Source organism: Mytilus galloprovincialis, chromosome 14 (assembly GCF_965363235.1).
Source record: "Mytilus galloprovincialis chromosome 14, xbMytGall1.hap1.1, whole genome shotgun sequence".
NCBI classification, from domain to species: Eukaryota; Metazoa; Mollusca; class Bivalvia; order Mytilida; family Mytilidae; genus Mytilus; species Mytilus galloprovincialis.
Genome location: NC_134851.1, coordinates 44,416,338 through 44,444,162, shown reverse-complemented (window position 1 = coordinate 44,444,162; position 27,825 = coordinate 44,416,338). Strand labels below are relative to the sequence as shown.

The 27,825-nt window shown below is 30.3% G+C and overlaps 1 protein-coding gene and 1 long non-coding RNA gene across 2 annotated transcripts in view; both read left to right on the top strand.

Moving 5' to 3' along the window:
* Window positions 1–9,495: 9,495 nt before the first annotated feature.
* Window positions 9,496–27,825, top strand: part of LOC143058090 (uncharacterized) — a 35,248-nt gene continuing 16,918 nt past the window's right edge. The window contains exons 1-12 of the mRNA XM_076231555.1: window positions 9,496–9,615; window positions 10,162–10,212; window positions 11,054–12,007; window positions 12,689–12,802; window positions 13,620–13,733; window positions 14,478–14,591; window positions 15,337–15,450; window positions 16,676–16,789; window positions 17,705–17,818; window positions 19,143–19,256; window positions 26,782–26,895; window positions 27,355–27,468. Coding sequence (XP_076087670.1) covers window positions 9,600–9,615; window positions 10,162–10,212; window positions 11,054–12,007; window positions 12,689–12,802; window positions 13,620–13,733; window positions 14,478–14,591; window positions 15,337–15,450; window positions 16,676–16,789; window positions 17,705–17,818; window positions 19,143–19,256; window positions 26,782–26,895; window positions 27,355–27,468 — 2,047 coding nt within the window. The 5' untranslated portion in view covers window positions 9,496–9,599. The remainder of the gene's footprint in view (window positions 9,616–10,161; window positions 10,213–11,053; window positions 12,008–12,688; window positions 12,803–13,619; window positions 13,734–14,477; window positions 14,592–15,336; window positions 15,451–16,675; window positions 16,790–17,704; window positions 17,819–19,142; window positions 19,257–26,781; window positions 26,896–27,354; window positions 27,469–27,825) is intronic.
* On the top strand, window positions 19,806–23,835 carry LOC143058405 (uncharacterized). The gene is made up of 3 exons (XR_012973046.1): window positions 19,806–20,247; window positions 22,475–22,583; window positions 23,319–23,835. It is a non-coding gene; the product is annotated as an uncharacterized LOC143058405 (long non-coding RNA).

Below are 27,825 nucleotides of genomic sequence, written 5' to 3'. Positions count from 1 at the left end.
TTATATTGGATTGGGAAACAAGTTTTGCAACTTATATTAACCCCTTTTCACTTTGGGGGTGTGAGTGATACCTTAAAGCGGCATTAGCCTGCATTTTTTTTAATCTACAAAGGTGTTTTTAACGTGCAAGAAATATGGATCTCTCTGGTGTCAAAGGAGAGCTGAAACATTATTTTGTTAAATGTTTGGAACAATATATTTTGTTTTTGTTTTTTCAATATGTATACCAGGCGTGCCTGTTTCATCGAAAGATCTATATAAAATGTATAGGCGGACAAAAAAGGTAGTACAATTGATATTCTGTATATGGTATATACATGTAATTTATCCGTATATTAGTTGGGTGCAATTCAAATGTAATTGATGTTCAATGTCACACGGCCAATACTCTTTCTTGTTTTATGTTGCAAAACTATGTGCATTGTACCTTGTAGAAAATTCACAGTTAATGAATCAGTTTATGAAAAAAAATCACATGTCACTGTAACGTGTCATAAGTATGTCATCAGGAACATCATTTAAACCTGTATGCCAACCTTTTATCCTTCTAGATATGTTTATGTCTATATTACGTTACATTTGGTACCTGGTTTATATATCTGAGTTCATTATATACAAAAATACGATTTAAGGATGTACATGTACACCGAGGAGCCCAAAATTTCTAGAATTAAACTTTTTTTTCTAAACCTGTTTTTTGGGTTTATATGACTGTCCAAAAATAATTGGTGAAGCAAAAAGCATATGGTTGTGCACTTCTTTTTTTGCTACGGCCCTTTGAAAGTACCAAAGTTTGATGATTTTCCCATTTTCCATAAATTTTTACCTATTTTTGGGCTTTAATCATGAAATAAATCACATTTCCACGATTATACTTTTTGTCATACTTTCAATAAAGATGAAGGGGACCAATCTGAATCAATTTGAATTAAAAAATTATAGGTAGGTGTTTATATAAGAAAGTTTTATCATATATTGATACTTTTTTGTGTCAATTTTACCATGTTGTCAATGGAGTAGGTCCGGTAAGACCCCTTTTTGGCCCCAAAATATAACAGTTTTACAAAATTGTTAAAATGTAAACTATTAGTTATTTATTGGACAGTTGAATGCTTCTGCTACATAAATATGGGCTGTTTTTGACAATACAATGCACATATATCGGGTTGTAGCACCATTAAGTCATGCTAAATTACTGAAATCTTCAAAATTCTATCATTTTAGTTAAATTTTAGACGGTTTCCTTGTAAAACGAAAGTGGCCGCATTCGTGTTCATCCTTAATATTGAAATGTAAGTTGTATTTTATGATAATACATAACATATATAAAGGTTTTGGATGAACACGGATGCGGCCATGACAAAAACCATCTCAAAAGTGACGTTTTGTGGCATATTTGAGAGATTTTTCATATTTGAGCTTGAATCGGATCGTTTTTAATGACTAACTCAGTTAAAATCTTTCACTTATACTAATTAAATTAAGTGAAATAGACACTTAAGTCTTTAAAAAGTGGGCAAAATTTTTTGTCAAATGAAACTGAAATTTGAGGCCAAAATGAGTCCTTACCGGACCTACTCCTTTTACTGTTATTTGTATGCGAGATTGACGGTAACTCTTGACAACTGTAAATTAAACCTAGAAAAGCAACGCGACCATATAATTTTTTTATGAAATATGTTAACATAATAAATATTCTTTATTTCAAAAAAGGTTTTAGAATAAAAATCAACTCAATTAAATCAGTACAGCAAGCAACATTTCTCCGTTTTAAGTACAAAATTGCATATATTTCAACTTCTTTGTTATAAATGATTAAAAAAATACATATCTAAGAAATTTAAAAAAGAAAAAAAGTGAAGTTGGATGTACATGTTTCTGGTAAAAATCATTTTTTGTATCCCTCACCCATTTTCTCAAAATTTTGGCTAAATAGACTGACTTGATTGGTAATAAAATTTGAAAAAAAAAGATAACTCAAAAACTGCTCATTGGAAAGACCCTTTTTTTCACTGAGTTAAGATTGATTATAACATTTTCTAAATTCATTGATATTTTTCACTTGTATCACATTTTTTAGAAATAATTCCAGAACAAGATTTCAACGAGACTGAACGAGACTGAAATGTCAGAAGAATACATCCTCAATATAACTACAACGTTACCATTGCAATATGTGGTGCATATTTAGTTTCCCTGTTTGAAATGGTGGTCAATAAAATGTTGACTGCCCTGGAAGTTTTTGGCTGATATGATAGGGATATACATTTTGGTTTGCAAAGGCCATCTACTAATCAAGGACTGACACTCTTTTTTGACACGAAACATTATACTAGACGTTCGTAATCAGACCGGAGGTGACAGGGTTTTACATATTCAGCGCTGCCAAAAAGACGCCCCACTTCTGCTAGGGTGTTTTACTTCTAGTTAGAGCTACATGTATACCAAAATGATAAAATTTCTGTTCTCTAGTCTTTTTTGGGGGGAGATGGGTGTCAGAGGAAGATAACTGCGTATATGCTGTAAGCCGCTAACCATTGACATTTAAATCTTCTAGCAAATATATTATTCGACTTTGTACACTGATCAAAGAAAGCAGGACTAGCTCGAATTCTGACTATAATGACAGAACCTTAAACTAACAAGAGAGAAAAAAAACAATACATTAAGTGATACAGATCTTAAGGTATGAAGTCTATCTATTAAACAGAGTCTTCCAGATTTAGCATATACTAAGTAATTACACTTAATGGCAACACAGTTATACCCTTTTCAAACTTGATATCCCTGGACTCTCTAAATAAGCTACAGAGAGTCTTTATTCGTCTATCTGACCATGCGTCCGTCAGGGCACAATCATTCCTTGAATCAATTGGCAAAACAAATGCATGGTACTGATATGTGAGATTGTGTGTCATCGTATTCTGTTGATCATTTACAACTCTCATTGTTTTATTTGACTTCTTTGGAATATATTTCGACCTTGGCCAGTATGATAATTATTGAAGCGCTATGGAAGTTGTAAAGGCATGCCTATTTATTCTGTATGACAAAAAAGCGTTAAAATTATTCGTAAAGTTACGATGACGATTCCATTTGGCTTTTGAACAAGCATTCCTTGTTAAGGAAACTATACCGTGTTTACTATTTGTATTTGTTTTACTGGAAGCAATATACAATGATACATTTTGTATCGCCAATTAACAGTTAATACAAGAATAAAAAGAATGTGGCATTGAGGTCAATAATACAACTTTCCAAAAGAGACCAAACAAGACAAAAAATAAGAACTATTCGATGGGTTAATGCAACAATCTCGTATCTAGAAAGTTGTGACTTTTCAGAAACCGACATACAAAGTTTGACTATAAATGTAAATTCTATTTTACTACAGAAATGTATCAAATTAACATAGATTGCTAAAAAAGACATAGTTACTATCCTTTTATAATTTGATGCTAATTGGTTGTCAGATAAAAGATATAATTGCACTTGAAACGTTTAACGGATATATGCATTCCATAATGATTAAACAGTAATACAGATGTTTGTGTCACAAGGTCATTACTAGTGATAACACAGATTTAAGCTTGTGTGGTATATCAAATTCTAAATGTTGTTTGGTAAGCATCATTGCATTTGCAAGTGATAAGAGATTGTTGAATTTGAAAAACGAATTAATATAACTAATTATTTTTATTTGTTTTGAATTATATACTGTGAATAAATTCAAAATAACACTTGATATAATTAAAAAGATGATATAAATACAGGAAAAACTATACACAAAGTAATCACAGAAAGTGAATTAAAAATAATATATAATTATTCATAAAAAACATTATTTTCCAATAATATTTTTTTGTGTGTTTTAAAAGGTTACATTATTCTAAAGAATTTATGGTAAAGGATCCCTTTTATTTTTATAATAAATACTATTATTTTCTGAAACACATGATGAAATTATATACACATAAAGAAATTGAATTTATTAATGTATTGTTTGAAGTAGTTCACTGAATCTTAAAGAAGAAAAGACAAAAGTTCCAATAAAGAAAGATCGAATGTTGTTAATAAAACAAACTATAGTAATTTCAAAATTGAAATAATAATGGAGGAATAAAGACTTATTTAAACTTTTCCTTTAGAATATTCCTTTTATTCCAAAATTAATAACTTTCTTATGTTTCCTTAATTCGACATAAGTGACAATTAGACTAATAATTCCATGTACTTGATTACAATAAAATATAACACAGCAACAATCAATGAGTTTCCTAAGGTGACTTGAATGGAAAATGAAATGCATAATTCACTATATCAGTTAATGTTATAAATGTCGCAATTGTTCTTCTTCCTAATATTCCCTTAAGTTGTATTAATATAACTGATAAACCAAGATTGTAGGATTGTATTTGTTTGGAAGACAACTGATGCAGTTTCCAGTCTTAATCATTATTCTTTTTCGGAGTCAATTTCATCTTCCTCAACATCCGGATCTGGGAGAATATTTGGTGTTTTGTCTGTTGGATAGTTTATTCCGTATCAGTGTTTACAGTGACATCAGCCTGTTGGATAGTTGATTCCTTATCAGGGTCTACAGTGACATCAGCCTGTTGGATAGTTGATTCCGTATCAGGGTTTAAAGTGACATCAGCCTGTTGGATATTTGATTCCGTATCAAGGTTTACAGTGACAACAGCCTGTTGGATAGTTTATTCCGTATCAGGGTTTACAGTGACATCAGCCTGTTGGATAGTTTATTCCGTATCTGGGTTTACAGTGACATCAGCCTGTTGGATAGTTTATTCCGTATCAGGGTTTACAGTGACATCAGCCTGTTGGATAGTTTATTCTGTATCTGGGTTTACAGTGACATCAGCCTGTTGAATAGTTGATTCCGTATCAACGTTTCCTCCAAGTTATCATCTGAGGACCACATGTCTGCCATATTTTTTTTTATATCTACAACAGATACGAAATGTAATGCAGATATTTTCTTTCAAACATTTTTCCTTAAAACATATATAATCTAGTATTATTAGATTAATTGTTACATAATTTTTGTATATATGAAATAAGCGTATACAAGTGTTTTGTATTCGAAATGCTTAAAATAGTAAATAGATACATATTTTCTTACATACTTATGCAGCTTATTTATCTTTTAAAAAAAGTCATATGTTACGATTTATTTTTTGCATTTAAAAAAAAATATACTTAATTTGTATGTTTCATTAAAAAATTGATTAATTTTTCAATATACTACTTTTTCCGTATAAACTTACCAAATAATATCTGTAGGCATACATTTTTTTCTTTTTCTTTTTTCTCTTGTCTCAAATAATATACATTGTAGATGCGACTGCAAAAACAAAACAAAAAACATGCGCTTATTTTTACTAATGAAATTTACAAAGAAACAAACATCTTTAATTTATTATCTTTTTAAATATTTTTCTCTAAGAAATAGCTAGGTTTAATAAATTGTACGGTAAATAATTATGTTATGTTATAATTTCAATTTTAAAAACGTAAATTAAAATTTAAAAGTTATTCAAGTATAATTGAACTAAAAATTAATAATCTATCTTAATATTGCATTTTAAACAAAATATACAAACTTTTTTTTCTAATTTGCAGCTTTTTTGCTGAATATCAAAATTCCAGGTCAAAACCCATCATCAATCAAAACAATTACTTGGTTTAATCTCAGTTGATATTTATATTATCTAATATGAGGTCATGCCAGTAACACTTAATTGACCTTGCTTGTTTGAATTCAAATTCAAATTCAAATTCAAATTATTTATTCAAGAAAACTCACAAAGAGCATAAAATGAACAATATAAATGCATATGTACATAAATATTGAGAAAGAGTTATAGCTGACAAAGAGATCTAATACACACATAAAAAAGGAAATATTATATTATATGGTATGATAAATATCAAGGGAGACAACCCTGTTCTTATGTAAATACTCTATTAAGTTACCATATCCATACAACAAATAAATATATATATATATGACAGAACACTAAGATGATAATTTTTCTGTTGCTTTGCTATCAGTTTTGTAAAATATACTCAAACTTAGAAATCTAGATATATTTCTACATACATTGGCATGTTCATTACTCATAAGCCAAATAAATTTGTTATCTGTGTTCAGTTTTGAACTATTCTTATTATAGCAAATGTCTATATAGGTTTGCCTAATAGTAAAATATTTTTGGCAATCTAATAAAATGTGTTTTTCATCTTCTACTTCACAAGAGGAACAGTTCTTACATGGTCTGTCATTAACAGGTGTTTTTGGTATTGTATATCTACCCAATTCAATTTGCAGTCTATGATTGCTGGTTCTATATCTACTCATGTTATATTTATCATTTTCGTTACAAATATTAACAAGATAATTTTCAAATTTGAAAATGTTTTTGAAAGTTCTATATGTTCTCAGTTTCTCACTGGTTTGAAGTTGTTGAAACCATCTAGATTCAAACTTACTTTTAGTAGATTTTATTATCCTTTGGATATAACCATTTTTCATAGAAACATGTAATTGAGTTAATTCTGACTCATTAGAGTTGAACATATTAAATTTCTTGAGAATATTTTTTATTGAGCTTAACCAGCAATTTTGATTATTTTCAATCATGAGTAGATTCTCTGCAAGTGCATGAGATAAAAGTTTATCACCTGTTTTATCATTTTCAAGTCTAGTCCAATATTTTAACATAGACGAAACAATATCAATATAAATTGGATATCGACCTAATTCACCATACAAGGCCAGTTTGCTTGTCTTTTTATTAACTGATAAAATGTATCTACATAAAGACAAATTAAGTTTCTCCAATGGGAGATATTTATAAACTTTTTCAAATAAGTTATCATCTAAAGAGGGTTTAAACATCCCCACTATCTCGGATGCATATAAAAGTACAGGTTTGACAGTATGGTCAAATACATACAAAAAATTTTCTGCATCACAAGACATATTTTTAAATACATTAGTTATTTTGAAAAAAGCTTTTTGGCCTCGGGTGTATAGGTCCTTTAGCGCATTATCAAAACTACCATTTGCAGTAAATATAACACCAAGATACTTCTATTGTTTTACAATTTCTATTTCTGATTCAGCAATGTAGAAATTAACTTTAGGAATTCTACTTCCCTTATTGAATATAAGTACTTTTGATTTCCGATAGTTGATGCCAAGTCCCTGATAACCTGCTGATATTCACATTTCTTTAACAGCTGCAATACATTATCTGATGTTGTGGGGAAAATGGTTTTAGGTGTTGAAATAAATAAATCAAAATGTCAATTGCAATATGAAGGTAGTACTTGTTACAGTGTTGAGGCATATGCATTTTCATACATTGTTTGTTAATAGGAATGCAACACACCTTATAGTTAGATATTTTGTTGAGGCGCTTGGTGCGAGCTATTTAATTTTAAGAATAAATCGTTCATTCTTATAGTAATACGAGATTAGTCGTTCATGTTGGCATACTTTCGTTATCAAACTTTTAATAGATTGATGAACATGTCAATTAAAAATTTGTTTTATGACCAATTGCTCTAAACATTTTCGGGAATGTTATATAATACTTTTGTCTTTAAAAAATTCAAAACTGCAAAATTTTGACTTAAGAGGTTGATGCATTAACCCCTCGTATTGGTCACCGAATGGCCTTCAGGAATGAGCAAAATCCATACAGCATTGTTTTTTTTTTTTATAAAAGGCCTCGAACTATGAACAATTCAAACGATAAAACTACCAGCCATATTTAATAGTAAGTAGAAAATAATGAAAGAAAACAAATATGGTACAGAGCAACAAGAGAATCACTATTGAATCACAGGCAAGTGGGACAGGCATAAATATTGTTGTTATGCACATGAAATATAGTTTGCTAGCCAAAAAGGAAATAGTGTTAACGTAGACAGATATTTGTCATTTGTACAGTCAATTGTGGAATCCGACAAAGTATGCTCAGTTATTATCAGCCACAAAGGGGGGACTTGAGTTAAGACATATGGTCCTCAGCTGATATGTTTTCCTGGCAGTGCAGGATGCAAAATTAGAGATCACGTTTGATCAGAGTTAGAACGTCAAATTAGATGCTTTCAACTGAGAATGTGCAACAACTTTGTAGGGTATTCGTATGATTCCTGTTGCAATTCAAAATGACTGTGTCCCGCCTATTTCAGAACCTGCATATGCCTGTTCAATTTATTGCAATTTTGTGATCATCCTGAACAATGCTGAATACGCTGTATAATATGAAATTGGAATCAAACATTCAACTAGTATATCAAGCAGTAAATCTGTAATGGTTCGTCGGAGAGTTTTTTTCGTATGTTTACATTTTGTTATGACACTTACATGAAAAAATGTAAAATAATGCAAACGACAAAACCTACGGTGTATACAGAAATAGTAAAAAAAAGGTGGCATATAGCAGTCTACGACAGTCGCTGATTACTTACCAGCTACTTTCATAGGACGGGTTTATGCCAACTATTTATATTCAAAGACAGTAATATAAAACATTGATTTATTTGAAATTTGTGTCTTTACAAAACACCCAATTATTCAGGAAATAATGAATCTAACATTTTCAGCATACTTTTACACAATTAAGGCACACCAAAATAAACAGGTGAAAGCATCCAAAGAAGGCTAGCAAAATGTTAACGGCTCATTTTAGTATGAGGAAGTTCAATCTCAGGTCAGATAAACCCAACAACAAAATAATCTATCCTGACATTTACAGATAAACTGTTTAATCTAAATAACAGTGAAACACAAGATTATAAATGAAGATTGCCCTGTCAACTAAAAAAGAAACTTGACAAGCAACCCAGTAATCCTTCAAACGTTGAAATCATAAATACTTTAAGACACTCAAACATTTTTTGTTTTATCATGCCGATCTTAAGTTTTATGTAGTGATAATATCAGTTGAATTTAACAATCACCTTTCTTGAAATATGATCGTATCATTTATTCATAACTCTGTGCTGCAAAAATCAATTAGATGTGCATGACCTTTTGCGGGATATCAATTATCTTCCACTTTTCCTCATATGAAACATGCGTTGATTGTTGCACTTCTCTAGTTTACTAGTTCGTACAAATCTGTGAAACCGTCTTGTCTGACGATATTGTGCATTACAGATATTAAGGATAATTATGAAATACATTGCACATACATGAAACTTAAGGTACTTCATCAAAACAGTGTTCACAGTAAATTAAAACGAGCTGCGGTATGATTTGAAATAAAATAACTTGCAGTTCACATAAAAGAACGAAGATATAACATGTCCACGATAACAAGCAACATCATTATAAACAGATTAAACTATTTCTATGAGAAAACATAAGTAGATAAAGTATTTATATTTAAAAAGGGTTATCTATTTCAAAATATGTATAATAATAGATAATAAAAGATAATATATATACATGGTGTAAATAGAATCAATACGTTCAAGTTTTATGAGATAATTTAAGATTGTCTGCGCTTATCTTTCTACATATATCAACAATACAGGGGACTTTTGTATTGGTATTTTATATGTTATCCGTCGAAGGTAAGAGATTACAAAATAGTATTGTGTTTGATTTCTATTATATACAGCTAAAATTGAATAAAAGTTAGTCAATTGTAATGGTACCATGTTTTTTTTACGCTAAATGTTTGCTAACAAATACCAGAAGTTATAATAATGCTGCAATTAAAAGAGGCAATTACACGTCTTTGTGAATAGGGGAAAAACTTCATAAGTAAAGAAATGTCAAAGCACAAACGGTTAATCAATTGTAATACCATCTTGTTTTGATCAATATTGTCAAAACCTATGGTTTTGTGTTTACAAACAAAAAAATATAATCACTCGCCTTTACTTTTCAAGCTTCTCCTCAAAAGTTTGCAATTTATTTTTATTTTCAAATCGCTTGCTCGCCCAAATTTTTTGAGTGAAATAATACGTAGAACAAGACATCACATTCGTGTGGCCTACAGCTAAATATAATAGTATCATTATCAAATATCAAAACAAAGTTACAAGAACAACATGATCATCTTCATGATCTTTATCCGTTTGATATCATAAACTTTGTTTTTCTTTTGTATATAGGGATGTATTCTAGGGCATCTGCAGTCCTATACGTTCTGGTAGCCCAAATATGTAAGTTTGTTTTGCATGTATAATTCAAAGCGGCTAACCAATATGTTATTGATGTTTTAAAATTGATGTATTGCATTGTGATATATAAACTATGTTTATCTTGATATCAATGCATAAAAAGTGAAAAAAGTAATGTTGTTCACTTCAAGGAAACCACGTATATGCAGCAAAGAACACACATTTACATTACGGTATTCAAGTATTGACGAGTTTACAAATTTACAAGTATTTTTTTAATTGTTTATCAAATAAATTAAGCAATTGTGTCATGCAAAGCTATAACTGCAGTTAAGAACGCCTTCGTCTTTTTTTTTCGAGATGTTCACATACGTGGCAACGTCCAATCAGAATAAGGGATCTATATTTAAAATGTAACAAAGAGAACATAACATATTTACAACGAATAAGTAGTTTTATTCCATACCTTTATATCTTCTATATTTAGTGTTATTTTGACTCCATCCTTTGAATGCATCAATGAAAATTGACAGAATCGATCATCACACATATGATTTAAATAATTACCAAGCGAGCATTATATTTCGATAACAAACATAAAAAAGTAAAAGAAATTGCTTTCTTTAGGATTGTGTCGACATTCGTGTGAAGCTGAAACGACTTAAACCGATAACAATCATAAAAACAAGGCGATTTTGTCAATATTAGACTATTCATAATAAATCACGTTTCGAAATATCCGTTATTATCATCATTAGTCGTGTATATGATTCCGGAATTCTTAGTCTACCTTTAGTTTTTGTAACAACATGTATTACATGCATATTCATACAAATATGTATTTGAATTTACTTAATAATATGTCTGTTTTTATTACACACAGGGCTTTCAAATATAATAAATGGAAACGGCACAACGACTGATTCCCCAACAACAGCTAATGATTTAGCAATGAGTTCATCTCAAACACCAACTACTGTTCCAGTTATGACTCATACACCTGCAACACCACCATATACTATTACCCATAAAATTAAAACTATTCCAACAACAAAAAATAGTGTTCCGTCAACAAATACGTTAAATACTAAAACCATTACTAATACCATTCCAACAGTATTGGCTGATATAACAACAACACCACTATCGACTCTTCCTATATCAACTTCCATTCCAACAACAAAAGTTACTACTTCAACAACAACAGAGACTACCACTCCTACAACAGCAACTACACCAACTACTTTCACACCAACAGAGCCTTCTACTCTTACAACACTTATTACTTCTACAACAACAGAACCTACCACTTATAAACTACCTACTACTTCCACAACAACAGAAACAACAACTTATTCACCGCCTTCTTCTTCGACAACAACACCAACAACTATTTCGATGACACCAAAGCCTTCTACTCCTACACCACCTACTATTTTGACAACAACAATGAATACCACTACTACATCAACTACCACTTCGACAACAACAGAAACTACCACTTTTATACCACCTACTATTTCGACAACAACAAAGACTACTACTTATACACTACCTACTTCTTCGACAACAACAAAGACTACCACTTATACACCATCTACTATTTTGACAACAACAAGAAATACCACTCCTACATCAACTATCACTTCAACAACAACAGGGCCTTCAACTCATACACTAACAACTTCTTCGACAACAACAAAGACTACCACTTATACACCATCTACTACTTCGACAACATCAGAGACTCCCACTCAAGTCAAAACTGAGATTTTAACTCAAACAACAATAACACCGACTTCTACTCCATTAACAACTAATATTCTAACAACAACAGGTGAAACATTATTTAGTGTTAACTGCAATCCATTTTGATTGTGCATCAATATACATTTAACATAACAATTGAATATATAAACAAAATCCATCATCGGACTCATTCGAGTACCAAACATAGTGTTTTATTTCGTCTGCTTTATTTCATTTTTAAAAAAATTGCCTTGTTTATTCTGCAAACAAATATATAGCATTATCTTTTTTTTTTAGTTTGCAGCTTAAATTCTCAAACAATTGCACCAATATTTAACATAATTATCATTTGTTACATTTGGAGAATCCATTGAAAATTATGAAAATAAAAGTCATAAATGTAAATGGGTTTAAGATTAATTTGTTCCTCCAAACCGGCCGGTAGAACGTTTTTTTACAAACGTTGAATGATGTTCTATTAAAATTTAAAATTAGAAACGGGATTATGCATTATAAATTCTTAGTTTGACTGTATTAACGTAGTGACTAGAAAACTGGAAAACGTGATTAAAAAATTAAATACACGCACACTGCGTTAACGTCCCTTTAAGTATTATTTATACTTTGTATATTTAAATTTGAATATTTTTTTAATGTTGAACAATATATTTAAAAATCAAAATGAACATTGTTCTTTAAGTGCATACACCGATTTATGCATTCGATCAATTGTATGTTTTTATTTGTACGGATGCAATACTTTTTCCAGATATTGACAAGTGTGCCTCCAACCCATGTGAAAATGGAGGTAACTGTACTAATGGAGACACTAATTATACTTGTGATTGTGTTCCAGGGTATTCTGGACAGAATTGTGAAACGAGTAAGTTCTATTGTTTTAAACAAGAAACGGGGAAAGGATAATTATACTAATATATTTACGTTATAGCTATATGTTTGTTGTTACTTATATGAGTTCCTGAATCAACGTTCTCAACTGATATTCATCTATCATCATAATATGTTAGGCGATCAGGAAGCGTATCAATGATATTAGCTTGTATCAAGCGCATGATATCAGAACAAACATATAACTGTTAAAGTATTCATTTTTTTTCAACTTGTAACTTAAAGCTCTTTATATAAGAAAAGTGTCTTTTTAAAAAGTTTGATATCAACTTGATCAATAGTGTTTTAATACATACAGATTATTCGAGTTTGTTTGATTTTGGAGCACATTTTGATATATACATAAACACAATCTAACTGAAAGTATCAGTGGACATTAAACCCAGTTTATTCGGTCAATTCCCGTTATCGCCATTTATTTGGCGTAGATACTGACTCTGTATATGATGAAGAAGCATCATGATATCTATGTTTATACTTACGGTTCTTTGACAGAGGCAGCTTCATATGTAATAAGATGGTAGCTTTGATGTATCGAGATAGTAAATTTTCAAGCTATTTTAATATCATTGATAATTTCTTAATCGACCTGGCTTTAAGGCATTACCAAAACCTTGGTAGAGCAGCAGATTATATCGATTTGGTTATTCGACTTAACTGAAATTCAGGTCCACAACTTAGTATCACAGAAAATTACATGTTAGTACAAACTTAAAAAAGGATCACCATTTTGATTCATTTACTTGGACATTTGATGAACGATATATTTGAAAATACCCAATTTTGCCTAGATATAAACGAGTGTAAATCAGACCCGTGTCAGAATGGAGGTACCTGTAAAGATGGAGTCAACAATTACACGTGTGCTTGTGTTGAAGGGTATTCAGGAATAAAATGTCAAACAAGTAAGTTATGTTTTCGATACTAACTCAGTGAGACGAAATGTTATTGTCTGATGTATACAAAAAAAAACAATTTTATGATTACCCTAGACACAAACATACGAGATTCTGCAAGCGCATGATATCAGAACAAACATATAACTGTTAAAGTATTCATTTTTTTTCAACTTGTAACTTAAAGCTCTTTATATAAGAAAAGTGTCTTTTTAAAAAGTTTGATATCAACTTGATCAATAGTGTTTTAATACATACAGATTATTCGAGTTTGTTTGATTTTGGAGCACATTTTGATATATACATAAACACAATCTAACTGAAAGTATCAGTGGACATTAAACCCAGTTTATTCGGTCAATTCCCGTTATCGCCATTTATTTGGCGTAGATACTGACTCTGTATATGATGAAGAAGCATCATGATATCTATGTTTATACTTACGGTTCTTTGACAGAGGCAGCTTCATATGTAATAAGATGGTAGCGTTGGTGTATCGAAATAGTCAATTTTCAAGCTATTTTAATATCATTGATAATTTCTTAATCGACCTGGCTTTAAGGCATTACCAAAACCTTGGTAGAGCAGCAGATTATATCGATTTGGTTATTCGACTTAACTGAAATTCAGGTCCACAACTTAGTATCACAGAAAATTACATGTTAGTACAAACTTAAAAAAGGATCACCATTTTGATTCATTTACTTGGACATTTGATGAACGATGTATTTGAAAATACCCAATTTTTTCTAGATATAAACGAGTGTAAATCAGACCCGTGTCAGAATGGAGGTACCTGTAAAGATGGATTCAACAATTACACGTGTGCTTGTGTTGAAGGGTATTCAGGAATAAATTGTCAAACAAGTAAGTTATGTTTTCAATACTAACTCAGTGAGACGAAATGTTATGGTCTTATGTATGGAAAAAACAATATTTTATGATTACCCTAGACACAAACATACGAGATTCTGCAAGCGCATGATATCAGAACAAACATATAACTGTTAAAGTATTCATTTTTTTTTTCAACTTGTATCTTAAAGCTCTTTATATAAGAAAAGTGTCTTTTTAAAAAGTTTGATATCAACTTCATCAATAGTGTTTTAATACATACAGATTATTCGAGTTTGTTTGATTTTGGAGCACATTTTGATATATACATAAACACAATCTAACTGAAAGTATCAGTGGACATTAAACCCAGTTTATTCGGTCAATTCCCGTTATCGCCATTTATTTGGCGTAGATACTGACTCTGTATATGATGAAGAAGCATCATGATATCTATGTTTATACTTACGGTTCTTTGACAGAGGCAGCTTCATATGTAATAAGATGGTAGCGTTGGTGTATCGAAATAGTCAATTTTCAAGCTATTTTAATATCATTGATAATTTCTTAATCGACCTGGCTTTAAGGCATTACCAAAACCTTGGTAGAGCAGCAGATTATATCGATTTGGTTATTCGACTTAACTGACGGTCAGGTCCACAACTTAGTATCACAGAAAATTACATGTTAGTACAAACTTAAAAAAGGATCACCATTTTGATTCATTTACTTGGACATTTGATGAACGATGTATTTGAAAATACCCAATTTTGCCTAGATATAAACGAGTGTAAATCAGACCCGTGTCAGAATGGAGGTACCTGTAATGATGGAGTCAACAATTACACGTGTGCTTGTGTTGAAGGGTATTCAGGAATAAATTGTCAAACAAGTAAGTTATGTTTTCAATACTAACTGATACTAGTATATATATTTTTAAGGGGCCAGCTGAAGGTCGCCTACGGGTACGGGAGTTTCTCGCTACATTGAAGACCCATTGGTGGCCTTCGGCTGTTGTCTGCTCTATGGTCGGGTTGTTGTCGCTTTGACACATGCCCCATTTCCTTTCTCAATTTTATTATAAATAGAAAATAAACCTACAACGCCATGGCTAAAAATGTAACAAATAATAGTACACAAGAAACAACAAAGAAACTAAAGACTGAGCAACACGAACCCCATCAAAAACAAGGGGATATTTTAGGTGCTCCGGAAGGGTAAGCTAATCCTGCTCCACATGTGGCAGGGGATTGTAGTTACGACGGAAGAAACATATCCGATATTATCAACAAACACCAACATCAATAGAAACGAGATAATTATATTTTTCATTTTTATAAATACCTTGTTAACAAGACTTTGATCTTATCGAATAACTAAGGATTTTCTCATCCCAGGCAAAGATCACCCTGGCCGTATTTGGCACAACTTTTGGTAATTTTGTGTTCTAAATGCCCTTCATCTATGTACTTGTTTGACGTATAGTTTTTTTTTATTTAAGTGTCACTGATGAGTCTTATGTAGACGAAACGCGCATCTGGTGTATTAAATTATAATCTTGGTAGCTTTGATAAATACTGCGTAGTTAAAGATGGAGACTATCATTACACTTGTGTTGGTGTCCAAAGGTATTCTTGAAACATATGGGAAATAAGTAAGCACTGCAAGTACAGGACAAATATATCAACAAATAACCCGTACTTTTGCTCATATATCACGTTATATCGAAAACGATTTAATTGATTGTCTCTCTGCAGCATAGAAACCAATTCACAAAACTTGTATCAATTGAACAAATGACGGATTGTCAATTTGAAAGTAAAACTGGAGTAGCTTAACTGAGATGCGTTGGTGCTTCTTGCTCAATGTCTTTGAATATGAATGGTTGTAGATATAAAGTCAAGTCCCGAGTTTGAATTTGGAACGTCTCACTATTGTTAAAATGATACTTTTTTGTAATCGTATAATGTATAAATGTCTACTTTTAAATAGGTCCTCATTTCATTTAGGTTGAAATTATTGGCAGTAGTCAAGTGCAATCATGGTCTTATTTATAACATTTTATAACAGTGTTTTTAACTTTTGATCAAGTACATGTCTTTGTTGACAACGTCTAGATATAAACGAGTGCGCCTCCAACCCATGTGAAAATGGAGGTAACTGTACAGATGGAGTCAATAGTTACCTTTGTGATTGTGTCACAGGGTATTCTGGGAGGCATTGTGAATCGAGTAAGTGTTTGTTTTGTTTCAAAACAAGAAAGGGGAAAAATATGATTATTGTATTATTTTCACGTTATAGCAATATTGTATTTGGTTACTTTTATAAGTTCTTAAATTAAAATTTAAAAGTGACTTATATCCATCTATCAATATGTAAGCCCTGGTTAAAAATGTTACATTCAGCTATACTGTAAACTTAATAGTTTTATGATTTTGACTACGCAACTTATTGAATGAAAGCGATAGAAGTAGGCCACTGTTCAATATTTATAAATCGATTAGATGAAAAGCATTCGGGGTTACAAACTGAAAACCAGGGAAACACATTCACAACTGAAATGAAACTGACATATTCTTATCTTGGTACAGGATTTTCAAAGAAAACGGTTTTTGAACCTGATTTTCTTGCTAGCAAAACATCCCACTTTTATGTCAATGTTACAAGATACCACCTAAAATGACAACATTACGTTGCAGGATATTATGCCGAAACGTATGGGATTTGTGTTATAGTTTTATTATGTATATATTTATATATATATATATATATATATATATATATATGTTTATAAAGATTAATTTATAATTCATAATTCGCATAGCTTTTTGTTATTATGTACCTTTATGTGCACATTCATCAAATACTTTTAAATGTGTCATCATTGATTTATTTGGTTTTCATGGCTTAAACCGAATGCAGTCGTGATGTAAAGTATAACAATTAGAACAGCGATCTATATCAAATAGATTTTGGTTTTCGTCAACTTAAGGTCTACATTTATTTAGTTGGTATGGATGGCAATAACAAATTGTCATCATGATCTAATTCATAACATTTATAACCTCGTTGTATGTCAAAACCTATTTTGATTTTTAATATATTATATATCTTTATTTCCACCAAATTACAATATTTACTGCCAGATATAAACGAGTGTGCCTCCAACCCATGTGAAAATGGAGGTAACTGTACAGACGGAGAAAACAATTACTATTGTTATTGTGTCACGGGGTATTCTGGAAAGAATTGTGAAACTAGTAAGTTCCATTGTTTCGAAATAAGAAACGGAGTAATATGTCATTATAATCATTATAATATACATTCCACCCTAAATTAAATGTTGACACGTTTAAAAATATACAATTATGCATTATACGATTACAAAGTGTATCATTTTTACAATGATGCAAGGCGCGAAGTTCGAACTTTACATTACATTTACAACGATTCTTATTCCAATACATTGTACAAGAAGCATTAACGCGTTTAAGTAGACCTACTCTAGTTTTACCTTGACAATCACTAATATGTTTAATCAATGCAAATTCTTAACTATTTACACCACTGGAACGATGCCACTGCTGATGGACGTTTCGTCCCCGAGGGTATCACCAGTCCAGTAGTCAACACTTCGGTGTTGACATGAATTTCAATAATGTGGTCATTTTTACAAATTTCCTGTTTACAAAACTTTGTATTTTCGAAAAACTAAGGATTTTCTTATCCAAGGCATAGATTACCTTAGCCGTATTTGGCACAACTACATTTGTATTTGGAATTTTGGATCCTCAATGCCCTTCAACTTTTTACTTGTTTGGCTTAATTAGTATTTTGATATTAGCGTCACTGATGAGTCTTGTGTAGACGAAACGCGCGTCTGGCGTACTAAATTATAATCCTGGTACTTTTAATAACTATTTTAATCCAGATATGGTACATGCTAGTCTATAAGTGAAATGTCACCGAGACTGAAATACCACTGATACTCTGTGTATCGCTATTTTGGTAATTTCGTGTTTATGTTAATATTGCCAAGTTGAACGTTAAGAGCGACCTAATTTGTCGACGCAAGCGATTACTTCGATTTCAAAAATTATGACTAAAAAAGATCATTGGAAAAATATGCAAATTTGCAAAAAAATTCTTTTCTTTCCAGTACAAAATAAATTTGAAAGAGAATCACGTTTCAAACACTGGTAAACAATTAAGTTTATTATAAATGATAATGTAATTCAAACACGTCTGAATGACACGTTTAATAAAAGTCGACAATTCTGCCCATGCACATATATCAAAAGAACAAATCAAATTCTAAACTAAAAATGTATATCTTGTAAAACAATTATCTCAGTCAGTGCTTGTTGAATTTCGATTACTAAAATTTAAGTCTTATGTAATTTAAATAAATTTCAGAAATTTAACGATAAACTTTTTTTTATGATACGAATTAAACGATGCGTCTATCCTATTTTCATGGAAAAAAATATTAGACCTTGACACACTCAGGTTGCCATTGAACTACAACAATTGCATTAACTTGTATAATAAGTTTAATAAATCTTGCTTTGATGCTCATTGTAGATATCGATGATTGCTTGACTAACCCCTGTGAACAAAATGCAACCTGTATTGATCGGGTCAATGATTTTCAATGCCTGTGTTTTCCTGGATTAACTGACAAAAACTGTAGCACAGGTAACTCTTAAGCAGCTTTACTGAATAAATAAACTAGCATGCGTCATATATGCATAACAATTTAAATGTTGTTAATGTTGTTATTTCGAAAACAACTTTATTGGCCTTCTTACTTAACGATATTTAAGAGGCAATGCCAGAGAAAACCAGGCAGATCTTTTTGAGATAAATGTGTTTTTGTATTGTATGCACCTTGTTTTGTTGGGAAATGACATTTTTAAAAGTCATATTGGGTTATTATGTATAAAAATATGAATTTGATTTTACACAAAATTTGACTGCTTATATAGGGAAATGGGGGTATTAATTTCTCAACAAAAACAGCCTACAATATAAGGATTGATATATATTCTTAAAGATGACCATGAATACAGTAGGAAATGATAATAACATCTCTGGTATCTGTTGATATGTAAATGTTCTAATGCAGTAAACTGTTGGGAAACAGCAGTTTGTTTTTGACTTTTTGGTGTTTAGACATACCAAAAGTGATGCTCTTCAATTTAAAAACCGATAAAGGTTGTAATCAGCTGTGTGGTAAAATGAACTTCTGTTGTATATTTAAATACATAATTGACCATTTTGTAACGATTTAACAAAAGTATATAACTTTGTGGTGTTGGGAAACTTATTTCCCTCATCAAGAGATTGTTGCATACATGTACGGGTGATCTTAATAAAGGCAGTTACAAATTCTGTACGGGAATGAGGATTATTTATAAGACTGAAATTATTGTATTATTTGCTGGAAATGTGGAATATGAGGAATTTAAAGCCATCCGTGAGTAGTTTTGATGATTCAGCTGGAAATTATACAGTTTCCTCCCACCCCAAAACAGTACATGGTATATCATGGACACAAAAGGCAAAGAAAGATCTAAATGCCATAATTTTGGGCATCTTGAAAACTGGAAAGGCGGATCACTTTGAAGCAGATGATAGTTATAGTGTATAAAATAATTCTTTGTGACAGTTATACCAGATGGAACAGGTAATAGTTTTAATTATGGAAATTTGAAATTACTTCTGGAATAAATTGATACAAAAAGGTATCAATCAAACCTTGGACTACATTTTTGTATTATACTAGTATAAAAAAAGTCCCAGATCAAAGCATTCAGAAGATTAAATGAATTTCAATAAACATACTTTTCAAAATGTCTTTATTAAATTGAATTAAAATCAAATTTTTGTGTGAATTTTCTAGACACATTGTTGTTTGATGCTGCTTTATTTTGAAAACTAGAATTCATTTACCAATTACAATTTTTTCCCAACTGACAATCATGAGGGCCTGTTTAATAATCTCAATAAATCCCCCCTTTCTCCCATATTTTTAGTTACAATGTGAAATTATTATCTGCAAATTTATGATCTGTGCTGAATGCAATTTTATACAATTTTATTCATCATGTTCAAACATTATTCATTTGTTATTTGAATAGGATAATAATATAGAATTAAAAAAAACAACTATCAGACTCAAAAGTTACAAAAAAAAGAAGATGTGGTATGATCATGATGATTTCCAATTAAAAAATCACATGTACAACTACATGTATCCTCCAGATACACAACAGACCATGTCACCTTATTTATTATGTTTATCATGTTTATCATTAATATGTACATGTACACAATGTACATTTTTTTGTACATGTACCAAAATGAATGTACATCATGTACATGTAAGCAACTACAAACGAATACATTTGTATATATATACATGTAGAATAGATACATGTATAAAAAGATGTGGTATGAGTGTCAATGATATAACTCTCCATCCAAGTCACAATTTATAAAAGAAAAGACAATCCTACAGTTATCAGGATAGTCATATATATGTTTATGTCAGATATACATGGAAACAGTAAGCTTAATTTGTTAAAAAGCAGGAGCAAATTGTTGCTTTTTAAATTTTCTGTAATTTTGATTGCTACAACATGTACATATACAATGTACCTATATTTTACATGGCCTTATGACATATGAATTCGAAAGACACATATATTGTAAAGGGTTATTGCATATCTATTTATTTAAAAAAATAAAACTTGTATATCAAATCTTAAGATAATTAGATTCTTAATCCACTATTTAGACAATGTTAGATGGGATCTTTTGGGATGGCAATATCTTTGTTTCATAAATTTGTTGTTTATTGTCCTTCATCATGTTCATGTCCTTAGAACTAAATCCAGACATAATATGATATACATGATACAAGGATTTCAAACTTTTAACATTTAGTACAAAATTAAAACTGAAAAAAAAAAAAAAAAATAGCTCATTTTGAGATCTTGTCATTAGTATTTAGATACATCATTGTTCTTTTGTAAATGTACATATATGATCATGGTGAGCATATAAGGTTAATTTGACTCAAATATATCAAGTAAACTTGTAAAGATTGTACCTGATGTTCATATGATGAAATCATAATCTTTCAGTCAGTTTAATTAAAGTCTGGAGCTGGCATGTCAGTTAACTGCTAGTAGTCTGTTGTTATTTATGTATTATTGTCATTTTGTTTATTTTCTCTGGTTACATCTTCTGACATCAGACTCGGATTTCTCTTGCACTGAATTTTAATGTGCGTATTGTTATGCGTTTACTTTACTACATTGGTTAGAGGTATAGGGGGAGGGTTGAGATCTCACAAACATGTTTAACCCCGCCGCATTTTTGCGCCTGTCCCAAGTCAGGAGCCTCTGGCCTTTATTAGTCTTCAAAGTTGTATTATTTTAATTTTAGTTTCTTGTGTACAATTTGGAAATTAGTATGGCGTTCATTATCACTGGACTAGTATATATTTGTTTAGGGGCCAGCTGAAGGACGCCTCCGGGTGCGGGAATTTCTCGCTACATTGAAGACCTGTTGGTGACCCTCTGCTGTTGTTTTTTATTTGGTCGGGTTGTTGTCTCTTTGACACATTCCCCATTTCCATTCTCAATTTTATTGTAAAGTAATAATTAAATCCAATTTAATTTTCTGCTCTAAAGTGTTCATTTAGATCATTTTGTACATTAACCTGTCCATTTAAAAAAATAGAATTAGTTTTCTATGTTTTAATGTAGTAAGATGCTAACAGATCATTATATATTTTCCACCGGTTCTTAAGATAAGAAAATAACTAATTTAATATTAAATACAATTTTCCAAATTCAATTCAAAGAATAATTGATCACCTTATAATCTGTTATTTCTTTAAACAGATAAACGATACATCAGATGACAGAATGACATGTAGAGGAGCCTTTAATTAGAGAAATGGATCAACTTGATTTTTAAGTTAACCTACTGCATTAATATGAAAATTCAAAAGTGAGTACCAGTATCTCTTAAAGTACATTTTTTACATGTTTATCTTTATTTAGATAAAGTACCATATAAGATAAAGTATGTGGAATCCTAAATCCAGTATATATACCAGACATTACATCAGTACATACATAATGCAAATCAGAATTAAAAGGCATAACAATTGAACTGTTAAACATTATTAGATGACCAGTGTCACCTTAATTTAAGAAAAAATTAAAATACAGATAACACACAGACAAAAATTAATGAGACCATGTACTCCAGATATGCAAGAAGGGTTTTAATCTCCCACTACAAATGTATATACTTATATATCTTTATTCTCAATAAACCAAATACATAGGTATAAAGAAGACATGCAATTATGTACAATATTTACAACAAGACAGAACAAACAAAATAGTTGCTAAGACAATATATGAAGTCCATTTTAGCCAGGAGCACATACACTTGTGTTAATAATCTTTATGAATTTACATAATTTAATCAATACTAATTTGTTTTTTGAAGACATAATCTGTTTGTATTTGACAATATTTGCATTGTTTAAATAATATATGAAGTCCTGAATGTGAAATCCTCTAAAAAATTATATTAAACTTCAAATATGTGTACTTGAATACATGTATATATAATATTCAAATTCATCTTATTTAATATAATTAATCTAAACCATTTTCAAGCAAAAAACTGATGTATAAATGTATAGCTTGACTGTTCCTTTATGTTTTTCAGGTGACCTAGCTAAAGGAAAAACACACATGAAACTGTAACCAGTTTGGGACCATCAAAGTGACCAACAGAACATTTGAATACCTTTTAAAGTTTTTTATGTATATGTTTGACTTTTGGTAATATTTCAGCAGTTTCTTCAGTAAATGAGAGACCTCAATGTTGAAAATGACAATTTTGATAGAGGACAATTTTAAGACTATCAACTTTATTGTTTATGGAAATTTATCTTTTAAAATATTACTGGATATCTAAAAGAATATTTCATTTTTTTCTGAAACTATTTAGATATTTAATATGTTTCATGTGTTTATAGGTAAAAATTTATATATGTCATTTATGTTAAGCAAGGGTTTATATCATGTATATGAATTAAAAAAAGATGTATATGTGTTGAACTTGATTAAACAAATTATTACAGAGTAACAGAAAATGGGATCAATGTATATTAAAACAAATCTGTTAAAGGAAAAAAAGTCAAAGTTGTATTTTTCAAAATAATTGTGTTAATATTTCTGTGCTATTTAGAAATATGTGCACCAAAAAAGATTAAACTTTTATATAAGTATCATTGTGGTATGCCCTTGTTATTTTTTTGTGTTGTGCAGTACATGCATTTGAATCTTGATCAAAATTTAATGATTGAATCAACAGGTTAAACTAATTGTTATGTTAACACTGTAGCTAAGTATATGTCACATTTAATCAGGCCAAGTTATCCTACTTATTAAAAAAGGAGATTTGATATGATTGCCAATTTCACGGCTACATGTAACTATCACAATTTTCTTTACGCCATTATCATTGTGACGTATGGGAATAATTCTTTGTTGTCTTATTCTGACTTTTATACAAATCAAGTGATGAAGATAAACAAAGCTTCTATTTCCAAAGAAACTGCTATGGAACCAAATAAAAATCAGAAGATGTAGTATAATTGTAATGAGACAACTCTCCATTAAGAGACCATACAATGTAAAAGTTTATAGTAAGGTACAGCCTTCAATAAAGAAATAACCACTCTGCATATCATATTTGATTTTGCAAAAACCAAGAGCATGCTTATTTGTAGATTTTGTCACTATCAAGTATATATGTGCATGTACTAATGTATTCATGTGGTGTCCGTCCTCTAACTAAAGTTGACCTTTGAAATCCTCCCCCCCCCCAAAAAAAAAAATAAATGGACAAGATCTATGGTCATGATGGTCATGCCAGTTAGGAGTTTAGAATATATAGGTTAAGAAATGAGGATCTAATCAGTTTTGATACCACGGCAAACAATGTTTTTATCGTATAATGGTATTATGTCGTCATCGTTGTTGTCTGAAGACACATTGGTTTCCGGACAATAACTTTAGTTTTAATGAATGGATTTCTATGAAATTTAGTAAGAAGGTTCAATACCCCAAAAGGAAGGTTAGGATAAATTTGGGGATGATGGTCCATGGAACACTACACATTGTCTTGAGGTGCTGCACACGTGTGCCAAATATCAAAAGATTTTTCTTGCATCTTCCAACTAAGTACTTTCATGGTGAAAATTTGTATAAAAAAGGACAGGAAATGTATAGTGTACATTTTATGGTTGCTATGGCAACCAAATGAACAAAGTGGCGACAAGACTGCAACTTTTTTTCTTTAATTTTTTTTCATCAAAAACTTTCACTTAAACATGATAGATACAATAAAGATGCAAAAGTTTTTGGTATTTTGCAACTTAATCGATGTAATACCATTTTGGTTTGCCAAAACATAATTTTCTCAATTTTACAATTTTCTCTATTTTTTGTATTTTTTTACTGACTTGTTTGAAAAAGAGTAAAAAAGATACCAAAAATTGTATTTTCATTTTTTTAACCCCACATATTTACTAGACTTCCATGTCAGTAGTTTAGTCATAAGTGTTGTTTTCCTCTGGTGATATATAATTGAAAACGGTTAGAAACTGGCTTTTCTCAAATTTTACAATTTTCTCTATTTTTGCACTTTTTACCTTTTTTTTTTTTTTTTTTTTTTAAAGATACCAAAAGTATGTTTTACACCAACATAGTACTAGACTTCCATATAGGTAGTTTAGTAATAAGTGGTGTTTTCCTCTGGTGATGAATAATTGAAAACGGTTGGAAACTGGCTTTTCTCAATTTTCTCAATTTCCTTATTTTAGCATTTTTTTACCTTATTTTTAAAAAAAAAATCAAAAAGATACCAAAAATTTTATTTTTATTATTTTTTACACCACTTCCATATAGGTAGTTTAGTCATAAGTGTTGTTTATCTCCGATGATGAATATAATTGAAAACGGTTAGAAACTGGCTTTTCTCAATATTCTCAATTTTCCTTATTTTAGCATTTTTTACCTTATTTTTTGAAAAAAATCTAAAAGATGCCAAAAATTTTATTTTTATTATTTTTTACACCAACATAGCACTATACTTCCATATAGGTAGTTTAGTCATAAGTGTTGTTTTTCTCCGATGATGGATAATTGAAAACGGTTAGACACTGGCTTTTCTCATTTTTCCTTATTTTAGCATTTTTTTTACCTTATTTTTTGAAAAAAATCAAAAAGATACCAAAAATTTTATTTTTATTATTTTTTACACCAACTTAGTACTAGACTTCCATATAGATAGTTTAGTCATAAGTGTTGTTTTTCTCCGATGATGGATAATTGAAAACGGTTAGAAACTGGCTTTTCTTAATATTCTCAATTTTCCCTATTTTAGCATTTTTTTACCTTATTTTTTGAAAAAAATCAAAAAGATACCAAAAATTTTATTTTTATTATTTTTTACACCAACATAGTACTATACTTCCATATAGGTAGTTTAGTCATAAGTGTTGTTTTTCTCCGATGATGGATCATTGAAAACGGTTAGAAACTGGCTTTTTCCCCATACATTTCAATGAAAATTTGCCGTTTGAGGGCTTATATTGAATTTCATTGAAAAAAATGTCAAATTCACAAAAAATTGAAAAAAAAATTATATATTCCCAGTCAGTATGTTATACTGAAAGGGTAAATTATATGTTTGACCAAATTAATTTTTTTTAGTTGAACAGTCCTGCCTGGTGCTCTCTGACATTGCCTCTTAATACTTTCAATCAAAATGTTTGCTGTAAGCTAGATAAATTGTTAAACAGCATTTAGTGCAATAAAGATGATTTAATTGTTTAATAAAAAACATTTTTGTATTGTCCTCTTACTTTTTACAAACTTTATGTCTTTCGATATGATCGTTGTGTACTGTAAACGATTGCTGAATAACGATTATGTCTGCTATTTTATTCCAATTTCATTCGATATTTTGTTTTTATGTAACGAATTAAACGATTCGTCTGACCTATTTTCATGGAGAAAAAAATATTAGACCTTGACATATTCAGGTTGCCATTGAAGTACAACAATTGCATTAACTTGTATAATAAGTTTAATAAATCTTGCTTTGGTGCTCATTGTAGATATCGATGATTGCTTGACTAACCCCTGTGAACATAATTCAACCTGTATTGATCTGGTCAATGATTTCCAATGCCTATGTCTTCCTGGGTTTACTAACAAAAACTGTAGCAAAGGTAACTTTGAAGCAACTTTACTAGTTAGAAGAGATTTGCAACTCTAGTCTATTTTTTATGGAACAAATTAAACAATTTGATGTATACAGGTGTCCTCTTTTTCTAAAGTAATAAATGAGACCTAAATATATGCAGTATGCCATCGAACAACAACAATTATTTAAACTAATACACTAAATTCAAAAAGTCGTATGTTGGTATTCATAGTAGATATAGATTGCTTACCTAAACCCTGTAAACATAATGCAATCTGTATTGATCGTATAGTTCTGTTTATTATTTTCAACTTGAAAAAATTAACCAAAACTGCTAAATATGTCGTCATTTCATACAGATTGCAATGAATAGCATTGACCAAGTGCAACCATGATCTTAATTATAAAAATTATAACAGCGTTTAGATTTTGGTTTTAGATCATCTATATGTATTTATGTTTAGAATGATATACTAACTTTCAGATATAAACGAGTGCGCCTCCAACCCATGTCAAAATTGGGTTAGCTGTACAGATGGAGTCAATAATTACACATGTGTTTGTCTCCCAGGGTATGGTGGAGAGAACTGTGAAATAAGTAAGTGCCATTATTTCAAACCAATAAACATGATTAATGGAAAGATGACAGTTATAATAATCATTATAGTTTCAAGATAATGAAAAAGAAATTGTGTTTTGTTAAATTTAAAATTTCCTAAATTAAAGTTGTCAACTGATATTCACCTATTATTACATAAGCCGTTTTCAAAATAATATATCCCTCCTTATCGGTATTTTACAAAAAAATATCTTTGATCGTACTGACTGATAATTTCCTTTTTCAGCGCAGTCGAGTGATACAAAAATTATCACTAGAAACTAAGGATACATGTGGCGTTGCTAATGAAATTGACAACATCGTCATCAAATAGCTATAATCCGATTATCATAAGTC